Consider the following 14,116-nt stretch of genomic DNA (forward strand, 5'->3'; position numbering starts at 1 on the left):
AAACTGGAGAGATAATATAGTGCTGTGCAGGTGTGGGGAACCTCGGGTTTTGGGAGCAAATGCAGCCCTCCGTGTCTCTCTAATCTGGCCCTTGGGACTTTTCCTAGGTCACACCTTTGCACGCTCTGCCACTGTTTTTGCCTGGCTGGAAGCTGCCCTTGAATTCTGATGTACTTTCCAACATGTCCCAGAGGAAAACTGGGGTGTGCATCTTTCGGGGCCTTGCTCCTACACGAGTCACATGACCTGCGCAATAGCACACCCCCCCACAAACATACATCTTTTAAGTCTGTGATCTCACGGGAGCCAGGTGACTCACACAAGAGCATGGCCCCTCAAAATGGCATATCCCAATTAAATCAGGACAGTTGAAGGGTACACTCTAATAATGCTTCTTAGTTACCTAGATGAAAGAGAGAGAGGAGTTGGTGAGTCTACCTAGGCCAATGCACAAAAGTAAACATTTGCATTTAATGCTCTGCCCTATTTTACCTCTGGCTCCGCCCACCAGAACGGCAACTCACACAGAAGCACAGAGGGTGGACTCTTCTGAGGTGAGCAGGGTTTTTCTGTTTTTTCCAGGGGCCAGAGTTGCATGTGTTTCCCATTTTAATTTAGGAACAAGAACACATTCCCCAGCTCTCAGGCTTGCCATTCTTTGGTGTAAACTGGTGCAGTCTTTCTTCAGCTGTGATTATTCATGCTCTGTTTCTTGACCCGCAAGCTTTATTCTGAAACTTGGAGCTTGCCATTATGTGCTTGTGACAGCATCTCATCCCCTGGTAGATGTGAAATTTGGGGCTTCATTATCTTCCCTCAAATGAATGCAGCAGCTTCAAGAGAATGCATCTTTTTTCATCCAAAGAGACACCCAGGTTAAAGGGTCTGTTTTAATTAGTCGCTAATGACTCCAATCTTATCATCTAATGGAAGAACAATTGGGTGTAGGTCCGAGACTTGAAGCCATGTATAGATGTCTGTCCAACCTTCAGATGCAGCTTGAAACAAAAAAGTTGCAAAAGATTACACGGGGGAGGGAGGAATAAAATTAATGAGTGCCAAGCAAAGTTGGTCATCTTGGCTAAAACAAATTCTTGACACAGAAGTAAACTTTTGGGCAAATTTGTACAGCACATCTGTCAACCATAAAGCACCACATCAACCGTATATTTTCACCCACTCAGATTTTTCCCTTTGCACGAAGGCATCAAACCAAAACTGGACATGCAGAACCTTGTCAAATAAGTCCGCTTACCATTTAACTGGCAGTGCAGCATTGAGGCATGGAGAGACCCTGTTGCCATTTCTGTAGGATGTGGAACACAGAGCAGTCAAATACAACATTCCTAGAGGGGACGTAAAAAGGGGATGTCTGGACCAGCCAGTCAGAACTTCCTGTTTCCTCCTGGGCTGGGACAAACTTCCTCTACATGTGACCAGAGTTGGGCATGACCTTACCTGTGCAGGTAACAAAAGCAAAGGGCTGGCCACCACATCGCTCTCTCCTCCATCTTGCTTTCGTCGTAGAAGCATCAGCTGCTTAGCTTGAGATGTTCACTTGGCCTCCAGCCAAGAGAGGACAAAGGAACTATCCCCTTATGGGATAGATTCCAAGTGTATATATTTTGTAACTTAAGTCTGCCTTCTGGGATCCATCTGTGAACAGAATGTGTGAGTAAACTATTTTATACCTTTTATACAAGACTTTGTCATGTCTATTCTTTTTTAGGAGGGAATAAAGGGGAATTACCAGGAAACTTATTTTAGCGGCTAAAGCAAGCCTTGCAACAAGTTATCCGTTTAAAAAGGGAATGTTACTCTGCTAAATTATAGAACTTGCTAACGCAAGTTGGGAAGGATATTATTAAACAATATATCCTCTCCTGCCTCCCTGAACATTCCCACAATTTCTGCCTCCCTACTGGGTCCTCAGCTGCCAGGAGATATAACAGCCTCTCCCACCACCTGAGGAGCATTTGGATTTGGTCTGGCTGCTAAACTGGCTAGTGACAGCTGGCCCAAGGCGTGGGCATGCTCAGTCCCTTACCGTGCACTTCAGGTTTTTGCTGGGTCTCCCACCCTCTTGGGCTATCTCCTACCCATCACAGAGGTAGGTTGTGTATCTGGCCTTGCTATGGATTACGATCAGCCACCATTTGGGGGGCTGAGGAGGCATTTGTCCTTCAGGTCAATTGGCCAACCTGGGGGTTTCATCTACCTCATAGTAATCGTCACAACTTTGGCACAAAAGGCATTGGGTAAAAGCCTTAGTCTTGGTTGGAGGGGAGGTTTGGATATCCTGTTAAAGGCATCCTGCAGGGGTTAGGGCCATAGCACCCCTCTGTTATGAAAAGGAGCAATGCTGGCTGAGTGCTCCAGATGGCTGGAAAGCCAAACAGGATGTTGATGTTTTGGGACTGTACCGTGGGAACAAGGGACAGTCTATTCTGTGCACTGAGCACCGGATGTTAGCTCAGAGTGTCACATGACCCTGTACTGGAAGTACATGGGAGGACTTATTCTCTCTCTGCTGTTGATGTAAAGAGAGTGCAGACACGTTTTCTCTGTACTGCTGGAAAGACAGAAATAAAGGCATGTAAATATATTTCTGTCTGTCTCTCTCCCCTCCCTGGGGAAAGGGGGGGGAGGAGTGGTTGTGTTCTTCTCACGTTTGAGAAGGATCGGCCGATAGAGATCTGGCCTTGTCTTGCCGGGAGCCGAGACGGGGGAGATCAACAAGGAATCCAAGCCGGGCACCTGGAGAGTGGCCAATTCCTCTGACTAAGGCTTGATTCCGACACCCTCAAGGTGATCTGTGTGGGGTCGTTCCTATTTAATGTATGTCAAAGGACAATCTTAACATGGGTTCGAACCCTTGGAGAATTGGACCACAAATTGGCTGGTCAATACCAGTTATGCCCAATGCCTAAGCCTAAGCCTGTAATCTGTAATCAATAAAGTTGTGGTCTAGCTTGAACCAAAGAATACTGTTAAGTGTGGTCATTTCATCTTGGGTTATGGTGGGGCAGGGGAAGCAACCGTTCATGGCACCTGGGCCCCCAGCTGTTGGTTGCACCAACTGGATGTGCACTAGGGAACAGGAGCACAGGACTAAATCCATGTACCCTAAGCCGATTAGCTGGTCTGTACTATTACCATTTTATCAGATAAGGGCTGGTGCACAATGTCCCAACTGCTTGACTTGGCTGGGACATTACATTGCAAACCCCTGTGCATTTATTTACTTGCAAAGATATGTGTACCGGGCAAAACTGCATACAAACGTGTTAGGAGAAATGTGCTGGTTGATTTCTGTTACCCAGAATGAATAGCTGATGTGGATGTGAGGGTTTTATGTGGCCTGGCGTATCTCGGCTGACATAAGCTCAAACTGTTGGGGCAGTTGATGGTATTTTGGCTAAAACTGCAACCTAGAGGGTCTCCTGATCTGTATCAACTCACCCACCAGATTTGATGAGGCAGCAGAGTCTTGGCACTGAGAACTGGAAGTCCTGGTTTAGAGACATGGTCTGCTGTGTACCTTCCATCAGGCCTGGCCTGGCCTGGCCTAGCCCCTGGATGAAGTCTCCATCTGGGGCCCCATTCCTGTGCCTGACAACCCTCAGGCTAGGACCAGTTTGTCCTGGGTAATCAAGGTGAGCACATGGAGCTGAACATCATGAGATCCAAATGGCAGAAGAACTTCTGTGTCCAAGATGCAATTTCCATTTGTTTCAGCCCGGAAAATGTTTTGATCGTTCTCTCTGTCAGTCAGAAGGCAACATAATATGGAATTGTGGAAGGGAACAGAAAGAATGAGCCATTTCCCAAGCTGAAAACTAAGGCCTCTTCTGAAAACTGATATATTGAAATGCTCCTTTTTTAAGTAGTAAATTTAAAGGGCAAATGGTGATGATCAGGTTTACAAGTAATTTCTCCTAAAGCAATTCTAAAAAAGAGCTTTACAAGGCAGGTGATTTCTTCCTAAGGTGTGAGGGAGAAGTATATTGTATGTAATTTATCATTTCCTCTTATCCCATCTATGTCAAACACCCCTTCTCAAAATCTACCTTCTGTCACCTTCTTTTCCTCCAAATCTCCCAATTTTTGGGAAGAGCAGGAGCAGAGGTTGGATGCCCATCTGCCATGGATGCTTTAGCTGAGATTCCTGCAGTGCAAGGAGTTGGACTAGATGGCCCTTCCAACTCTACAATTATATGATTCTGATTCCTTATACTGAGGCAGGACATTGGTCTACCTAACTAAATATTGTTGACACTGACTGGCAGTGGCTTTCCAAGATTTCAGGCAGAAGGTCTTCACAGCCCTCTCTAGAGATGCTCAGTACCTTCTGCGATCAAAGCTCTGCTTCTGAGCTATGCTCTCCCCACCAGTTCCTGAAAGTCCAGTGCTTTGATAGAAGCCTTGTTGGGGCTCCCAATTCAAGTAAGACGACTCTAAGAATGACGCAAGGCTACAGTTACTCAGAAATCCTTTATTTCAAGTCTGTTCATGAAGCTTCAACAATTGCTTCTCTTAATCGAGAAAGATTTGGCCCAGAATCACAGGGAAAAGTCTGGAGGAGTCATCCTCGCATTCTTATCTCCCTTTCGAGGATTCTCTTCTCCGTCTTTGCTTTTGTCATCTGAAAAGTTTTAAGTGTTAACCTGAGTTCACACCACCAGATAAAGACCAAGCAGGCATGGACTGAGCTTTGTTTGGGCAGGAAGTGCAGGACCCACATGATGCTCCGTCACAGAAGATCAAGCCACACATGTTAGCAGTGGAAATCCACCCCCCTTTTCCATCACTATTACCCTACTCATGTGCCAACAGTGGTGAACAATGGATTATATGGATGCATATGCCCCTTCCACCAGATCCACCAGACCCACCCATCAAATATGGCTGGATCCAAGAGTTTAAGCTGCAACTTCTTTAGGGCTGGGTGATATATCAATCTATCACCCAAAACTGGTTTGAAGAGCATGTCGCGATATTGGTTCCATAGTTTTTGACCCGGCAATATATCACAAATCATGGGATGTGTGTTATGCAAAATCACAATGTGGGTAAAATTGTGAAGCCAGCCAATGCCTCTGCATAGCTCCATCCTTATTTCAGATATTGTGATAATGTGTATCATTCTATCACAATGTTTGTCTGGTGATATATCGTGATTTTGAAACCCAGCCCTAATCTTCATAGCGAAGGACTCTTAATAGATAGGTTTCCATTTCAATTCCTGATTGCATTTATTCTGCACTGGGGGCGGAGGGTGGAAATCCACATTGTGCACCTAGGAAATGTGATTTGTACTGGTGAAATGTATTATGCAAATTACACCTGACACTTTGGAAACAAATGGAAGGAACGGGGAGGAACAGATTAGATGCAATCTGTGGCACCTGGTGCCTTTGCTCCGCTATGTTGGCAGAGTACAATGGTTTCTTGTCAAACAGGATTCCTTGCTGGCTACGAAGAGGGGATCTTAGCAATTCCAGTGCCTGCTCCTGCTCAAAGGTATTGTCAGTACCATTTTGGATCCCCCAAGTCTTTCTATGGAAGCAACACAGCAAATGCTTTTACAAGCAAAGTTATGGGATGCTGCTTCTAACTACTTTAGCTGCTCTCCCACAGAGCAGCCCATGCTGTGTAAGGAAGAAGGGGTGTCCCCATTCTTGGCAAGACAGAGGAAAGCGCTCTGTGAACTTGTATAACTCCAGCTGACACTGCCAGAAACGGGGACCCTGCAGCTTTGTGGGCCTCTGAGCTTCAGCTTCCTCTCCCATTGACTTTATCTTTCCTTTGCTTCAGAGCCGCAAAGCTGATGCTTCCGATCTCAAGAGCGGCACACTGAAGCTTTTGCTTGTCTATTCCTTTTCACATTGCCAGCGGAGGATCCGAACATTCCTGCAGTGCAAACAAAGCTCCCTGCAAATACAAAAACTAAAAAGGCAGGAAGAAGAGTTCGAGCCAACCCTTCTTCCAGGCATGGTAGTTTAATAAGTGTGCAAAGATGGGATTCCCCCACCTGCAGCCTAATGTGGTACAGCAAAAGCTGTACCAGGTGTCTCTTCTGATCATATGGACCAGCCAAGATGTACAGTCCAGTGGTGGCCAGATGTGGTATGTCTTTCCTCCAGTTTGCTCAGTTTCATTACGAAACTGAACTCTGAAGATCAGGAGAACTTGAATTCATATTTTTCATTTCCACCAAGGCGTGCCTCTGACAAAAATCTATCCTCTTCACCTCCACCGCTCCTTGCCGGTTATTCAAACACACCTCAACAAGACCTTTCACTCGACCTTGTTTGGTTCTGAAGAGCTTCAGCTCAATACCCAGCCAGTGCTAAACTTCTCCATTGACTTGCCAGGAGGGACTGAGTCCGTTATGTTAAGTGCACTCTATTTGCACTTGCTTTAAAGGAACACAGCTGTGTTCTCAGGAATATATATGACAACAGATGCCGTCATGCTATGGATAAACTTTAATTGACCAGCCCCACCCCTCCCACCCGCCCCCAAAGAGATATAGAAGATGAAGATGGCTTAGGCAAGTGATGCAACCTTGGAAGGCATCCTTGGAGCTCCCCAGGAATGGTTCATGCGCAGACATTACAGCAAATCGTTCGTAGCAGCCTTCTCCAGCGTTCAGCTTTGCCCCTTCCAGGTGGATTGGAATAGGTTGAATGGGATGCGACGGATTCCTTTCCAGTGTTGTTTGGATCCTAGATCATTCCTGCCAGCCAAGGAGGTAGGAAAAGGCCCACAGTCCCCAGCAAGCAAACAATGATGAACATCCAGAGGAAAATTCTGTCAATGACCATTGCCACGTACTTCCAGTCCTCCTTCACCTGGAATGAGAGAGGGGGAGAAGGAAGGACACTTACTGTACATTCAGAAAGCAGGAAGAAAGGCTGTAGGTGTTTGCCAATTACTGGTTGGCCAAGAGGCACATAGACTTTTCTGTGTCTGTGATGGTGAGGTCATCTGTTATGTACTGAGTTGAATAGGATCCAAACTGCAGCAGTCTGATTGGTCCTAGAACAATAGGATTCAGAATGCAGCAGTCTGATTGGTCCTAGAACAATGCAGCAGTATGATTGGTTGGCAGGAACCACCCAATCATGCTCCAGATAGAAGTGAATCCACAACCTGATTGGCTTACAGTAGAATTCCGGAATTAGCCAATCATGTGCAGCCCATTGTGTAAATAATGTATATAAAGCAGATACTTTGAGGGGACTTTCATTCATTCCTCCTCACCACTATGAGCTGAATAAAGAGCATGAAATCACTTTGCGACTCTGAGTATATTTCATCATCTAAGGCAGAGCTGCCACCAGAGTTGGCAATGTGGGTAGGCAAACCCAAGGTTGGTTGGTTTTGGTCATGGGGAGCCTTGCCTTATATGACATCCTATTGATTGATTGATTGATTGTGTTTCAAAACCACAGTTCATTCAAAAGAATCCAGGGATGGTTATCAATAATAAAAAAAACCAACCCATTGAAAACCTTCGGACAAAAAAAGTATCAAATACAGTCCATTACTGCAAGTAAGAGTGGGATGTGTGAGCTTGCCTTTTGTCTGTATGTTGCCCAGAGTGGCTGGGGAAACCCAACCAGATGGGCAGGGTATATATAAAATATAATAATAATAATAATAATAATAATAATAATAATAATAATAATAGTATCAATTGGAATGGCAATGCAGGGTTTGAAAGTTGTCAGACATCACTTCCGGGTTAGCGCGATCGGCTAATGGCGGATTCCCTCCGAGCTCCGGAGGGAATCGGCTGCGCAGGAGCTGGGTCTGGCCGCTGCGGCGACGCGGGGACCCTCAGAAATCACAGGCGCTGAAGCCTGTGAACCTGGTGACTCGGCGGGCACCATTTGCGCCCCCCGACCTGCGAAGGAGCCTTTTTAAAGGCTTCGGAACGGGGGACGGGGTGAGCGGCGCGGTGCTGAGAGTCGACTGCTCCTCCTGCGGAGTGAAGCCGCATGCCATGGTCGGAGAGCGCTGACTTCTTCTTGTGAACAATTGGATTCTAAAAGTAACAACCCGTGAGTAGTACGGAAATTGGACTTGTAAAGGAAATTTTTTTGTTGAATTTGGCACGATCGGGGAAGGTGCAAACAGGAAGTCTGCCTCCCCGTCTTGTAAATAATTTAAAGCAAGGACTAGTTAACTAAGGTCGAGAGAATTTCTTTTTCTTCATTGGGTAAAAGATATTAATTTCACGATTTGGCAGTATAAGCATAAATAACTTTATCGGAGGATAAGAGCTAATTTTGAGAGCTGAAGTGCCACTCCCCCCCGGACCCGGGAGTGATCCGTGAGAGAGCCTGTTGAGGAGATATAGAAGAGTTTGACAGCTGTCAAAATTAGCTGTCAAGAAGGAAAAAGAGAACTTTGTTTCTGCTGTCTCTGCTGGAAATATTTGTTGCAATTTGGTTATATTTTGTTGAAAACAAGGAAGAACTGATACAAACTAACTTGACTTTTGGATTTGAACTGGAAAGAATACTAAGTTGCCAAAATCCCTCTAGAGGGGGATTTGGGACATTACAAGAATGGCTGGAGGAGGGAAAATTCAAGCTGGGTTGGACAGAGCTTTTGTTCTCTTGGGAAAGTTACAAGGCCAAATGGATGTTTTGGCTACAAATGTTGCAACTCTGAACTTAACAGTAAATAATATCATTGAATTTGATAAGGATTTGACTCAGGAAGCCCATGCAGCTGGACAAAAAGAGAAACTTGAGAGTTTTGAGAGTGTGGAGAAGGAGACATATGTTGTTTCTGAAGAAAAGGAAGGAGGAGCTGTAATTTTGCAGATGACAAAGGAGAGCCAGAGGCCTGACATGATGGTTACAAAGGAAAATAAGTACTGGATGATGAAAATCTGGTTTGAATTGGAGATTGAAGAATGGAGAGATCTCCTTATGTGGAGATCTGAAGACCTATGGATTACAAATTTGATCAAGGTGGAAGTTGGAGCTTTCGGGACAATTGGACTTAAAAGGAGTAAGAAACAAGATTCGGGCTCCACTTTTAAGTATGGAGGTCTGGCTAGAAGAAACATGGACCTTATGGGGACAGAGCTTCTCCGAGATCTGGTGTTTAATACTAAAGACTATCAAAAAAACCAGCAGAGAGGAATTGAGAGAGAATTAAGAGCCTCGGATGTGAGGTCTCCAGGCTGATAGTAGATTAAGACTGATGGACATCTGTTGGGGATCGAAACCGGGAAAGGGGGTGGTGGGGTTTGGGAATCCAAAGGGTGTATAATTATAATCTGTTTTTTTTATTTTGTTTTGTTATTAGTAAGAAAATTGGGGAATTCGTGGAAGGGAATTTGGGCCGACTTTAGAAAAAGGTTTTAAGAATGAGTACTGATGTATAAATATGGATGTTTATAAGTTAAAATTGGTTTTTTCTTTAAAATGAACTAAATATAAAAAGGTTAAAAATTGGGGATAAGAACTTGTTGAACTAACAATTTGAATTGGAATATAAGAAGGGGAGGTGTGGGGAAGTCAGGGAAATATGTCATTGAAAATACGGATTGTAAACTTTATGTGTTTTTTATTTTTTTATTTTTTTTTATTTTTTTACTAAGATGGAAAATTTTAATAAACATTTATTTAAAAAAAAATGAAAGTTGTCAGACATCATCCCAGATCATTACTGATACTTAACCTGCTTCCGTATTTCGTCTTCATAGCAGATGTTGCTGAAGAACCTAATTATAACCCTAATGGTAGATCTGATGATGGTTCACCACAGGGAGTTGTTCTGGGTGACTATGACATCTTGTCTCCTATGAATCAGAGACAAGCCATAAGAGTCACTCAAAACAACTCCCTGTATGAGAACCTTTTGTTTAATGATTGCTGGATCTGCTGCCAACTAGCAAACAGCAGCTCCCAAGTTTTGAATTATAAGACTCGAGCCTTTTTGAGATTGGTTGCAAGTATCACCGCAGCATTATAATACGCTAACAAAACAATGAGGTAAGAGGTATTCCTCATACCGCTTAAGGATTAAAAGCAATATTTATTTGGAGCTTACTTATAAGGCCGGCAACCCACCTGGCACAGGGCTTTGTGAGCCACTGGTGGATCATCACCCACAACTTGGGAAAATTCATGTCAGGTGTGCGTGCAGGAGCCAGGCCCTGTGACCAGTAGGGCTTCGCAGGACTGGGGCCTCCCTAAGTTTGTTCTGGAGAGGCAAGGCGCAGCCGCACAGGTGAGGCCACTTGGTAACTCACTGCACCTGGTGGCAAGAGCCGGGAAGGGATATAAGGTCAGCATTTCCCTTTGGCTCTTTGCCACAGGAACACGTTTTCTGCCTTGCTGCATTTGGCTCCTTGCTTCCTGATCCTCGGACCTCAGCTCCTTGACTCCTTGCCCCTTGGACCCTTGACTTTGTGACTCCCTGCTCCCTGACTCTCAGACCCCTGGCTTCTGGACTCTACTTTCTGCTCCCACCCTGCCATCTTGCCCCCGGTCCCGACGTCCTCAGCCGGGACTTCAACTGCCCATAGACCAGACCGTAACAATGCTGGTCTCTGCACTCATCCCCAGGCCTTCAAAGAGTCTTTCCCAGGCCTACCTAGAGATGCTAGGTAGAACCCGGGACCTTCTGCATTCCAAGCAGGCGCTCTGCTCCTGAGATACCTCAAAGGTTATTCGCAAACATTGACATGCCAGTCACCCACATTGGTGAACCTTCTGTCACAGTGGAAAAAGTCGAGCTGGTATAGAACATATGTAATATATAACTGAATCATAGGATTATAGACTTGGAAAGAACCATGAGGATCATCTAGTCCAACCATCTGCAATGCAGGAGTCTTGAACCCACAACCCTGTCTCAAGCTCTACTGACTGAGATGATAGATAGATAGATGATAGATAGATAGATGATAGATGATAGCTAGCTAGAGATAGCTAGAGATAGAGATATAGAGATAGATAGATGATAGATAGATAGATAGATAGATAGATAGATAGATAGATGATAGATAGATGATAGATAGATAGATAGATATAGATAGATGATAGATAGATGATAGATAGATGATAGATAGATATAGAGATATTCCAGCCATGAAAAAGTCAAAGCATTTTTTGAAAAGAAAGAATAGTTCTACCTAGGGACATCCTGTCAGTTACATATTTCCCAGCTGTCCTTCTATACACTTAAGGAAATGCAAAAAGTTTGCTACATCGCTGTCAATCATTCAGTTCTATTGACCAAAAGTCTCTTCCCATCTAGCATTTGGTGCGTAGACTGAAGATGTTTGGCATCCCCTGGAGAACTGCCACTTCTTCCAAGCCTTCCTTACTCAAAATTGCTCAGATCTTTGGCCCAAGGAGGAACCTCAGTTCATCATCATCATTATATTTAAAAATATTGTTTACTTATTGCATTTTTTTTTTTAAAAAAGATTAAAATAAAAAGCGTACAGTTTAGGTTGTGCCTGAAGTAATGTGAAACTATGGCCAGTACTTTTTAATGACCATTTCTCTTTGGTGATTCAAAAGAAAGCAGATGGTTGCTATTAGCACAGTAAGCCACAGATTCTGCCTATCATCGTTCAATATTGGGAGCTGCCTTTGTTTCCTAAATCTTTCTAATGAAATTTGGGGAGAGATCAGCAAGTTGCTGGCTGAAATGCCTGTGTTTTATTTTTAGGCACACCAAGCAGAAGAAGCGTGGGGCTTAATGGGATCTTATATCCGACAATGTTCTCAACTGCGGTAACAACATTGCTCCAATAATGGACTCCTACCACATGCAAGGGCGGGGGGGAAGCACTCATTGCCTTTTAACATTAACAACAAATACTGGGAATATTCCCATACATTCCCTATAATGTCACTGAACTATGATACTATCAACAGAGATTTTCTTTCCAGCTAATGTATCGCGGGCTTTGAGGAAACTCTCTGCAGATTTTAACATTTTATGTGGTTTTTATGGTATGATTATATGTGAAATAGTTGTAAATGGCTCTGGTAATTTTTGTGAATAGTGATACACATACACATCACCTGGGATAGCACAGTTGGTAGAGCATGAGACTCTTAATTTCAGGGTCGTAAATTGGGCAAAAGATTCCTGCATTGCAGTGGTTTGAGCTAGATGATCCTAGTGGTTCCTTCCAACTCTACAAATAAAACCAATCAATATATCTATTGATAAATTGCCTTTGGCCTTTGACTGTGACATCTGTCCTGTTGGTACAGAACAAAACTTGGAATGGACAAACCTGTAATTGCTCCAGGCTTTGTGGAGTTCTGGCTAGGCTCATGGGATGGAGCCATCATATGAACTTGGATGAGGGTTGAGGTCAACTGCTCTGGTTCTCTGTACTATCAGAAGGACACAAAGGACAGGGCCTTCTCTGTGGCAGCTTCAATGTGATAAAATGCTGTCCCAAGGGCCGTCCACCTGGCTTCATCTCAGCTCCTTTTTCCAGTGAGCAATTAAAACCTATTTTTTTTAGCATGCCTTTGAGGGTGCCACATTTTAACTACAGTTTTCTGATGCTTCTTTTCAAAACTTTGATAACCAGTCGATGCTGTCAATTGCCTATCCAAGGAAAGTAAGGGCATCCATGGCTACAATTGATGATAGCTATATGCAACCTCCAGATTCAGGGGCAGTATAATACTGACTAGCAGCTGCTGCATCTTAAAAAGTAGAGACATCACCTTGCCAACAAAGGTCCATATAGTAAAAGCTATGGTTTTCCCAGAAGTGATGTATGGAAGTGAGAGCTGGACCATAAAGAAGGCTGATGGCCGAAGAATTGATGCTTTTGAATTATTGTGCTGGAGGAGACTCTTGAGAGTCCCATGGACTGCAAGAAGATCAAACCTCTCCATTCTGAAAGAAATCAGCCCTGAGTGCTCACTGGAAGGACAGATCCTGAAGCTGAGGCTCCAATATTTTGGCCACCTCATGATAACAGAAGACTCCCTGGAAAAGACCCTGGTGTTGGGAAAGATTGAGGGCACAAGGAGAAGGGGATGACAGAGGACGAGATGGTTGGACAGTGTTCTCGAAGCTACCAGCATGATTCTGACCAAACTGCGGGAGGCAGTGGAAGACAGGAGTGAGTGCCTGGCGTGCTTACGCATGGGGTTACAAAGAGTCGGACACGACTAAACGACTAAACAACAACAAAGCAGCTGCTGAAGAATAACTGAGAGAGGGTTATTAACTTCATGACCTGATTGTGGGCCCGTCAAATTGAGTATCTGCTGGCCACTGTAGGGAACGGGACATTGGACTAAATAGATCACTGGTTTGATTGGTCAGGACTCTCTTTATATCAGTCTTCTTAGTTTATTTTTAAAGTTTAGAAGCATTATGGTTGAATTGTATTTTCTTCACCTCTCTAGAGTATGTCTTTGAAACCCAGAAGGGCTACAACTCAGCGGTAGAACATCTGCTTGGCATGCATAATGTCCTAGCTTTAATCCCTTGCATCTTCAGGTAAGGCTGAGAGAGACCCAAGTCTGAATCCCTGGAGAGCCACTGCCAGCCAGAGCTTGATGAACCAGCCAAGCTTGGGATAAGGCAGTTTCCTATGTTCCCAAGTGAGACAGTAAATGGAAAGGTAAAGGGACCCCTGACCATTAGGTCCAGTCGTGGCTGACTCTGGGGTTGCAGCGCTCATCTCGCTTTATTGGCCGAGGGAGATGGCGTACAGCTTCCGGGTCATGTGGCCAGCATGACTAAGCTGCTTCTGGTGAACCAGAGCAGCGCACGGAAACGCCATTTACCTTCCTGCCGGAGTAGTACCTATTTATCTACTTGCACTTGACATGCTTTTGAACTGCTAGGTTAACAGGAGCAGGGATCGATCAACGGGAGCTCACCCCATCACGTGGATTCGAACCACTGACCTTCTGATCGGCAAGCCCTAGGCTCTGTGGTTTAACCCACAGTGCCACCCGCGAGACAGTAAAGGATGCCCAAATTCTAAACTGGAAAGAGGGTTCAAAATTTCTTGAAACAGCTACCTGAATTAAACTACTACGTCATCCTGGGAAGAGACATAAGCTATTTGTCCTGCTCTCACCCTTTA

General features: G+C 44.5%; 1 protein-coding gene across 2 annotated transcripts in view; it reads right to left on the reverse strand.

Annotated features, from left to right (window-relative positions):
- Positions 1 to 4,475: 4,475 nt before the first annotated feature.
- The window catches only part of CHRNA4 (cholinergic receptor nicotinic alpha 4 subunit), an 81,166-nt gene continuing 71,525 nt past the window's right edge, over positions 4,476 to 14,116 (reverse strand). The window contains exon 6 of one of the 2 annotated variants that reach the window (XM_083618674.1): positions 4,476 to 6,857. In XM_083618674.1, coding sequence (XP_083474800.1) covers positions 6,732 to 6,857 — 126 coding nt within the window. In that variant the 3' untranslated portion in view covers positions 4,476 to 6,731. The remainder of the gene's footprint in view (positions 6,858 to 14,116) is intronic. The other variant, XM_083618673.1, reaches the window with a different exon arrangement.

Source organism: Podarcis filfolensis (genome assembly GCF_964270895.1).
Source record: "Podarcis filfolensis genome assembly, chromosome: 6".
NCBI lineage: Eukaryota > Metazoa > Chordata > Lepidosauria > Squamata > Lacertidae > Podarcis > Podarcis filfolensis.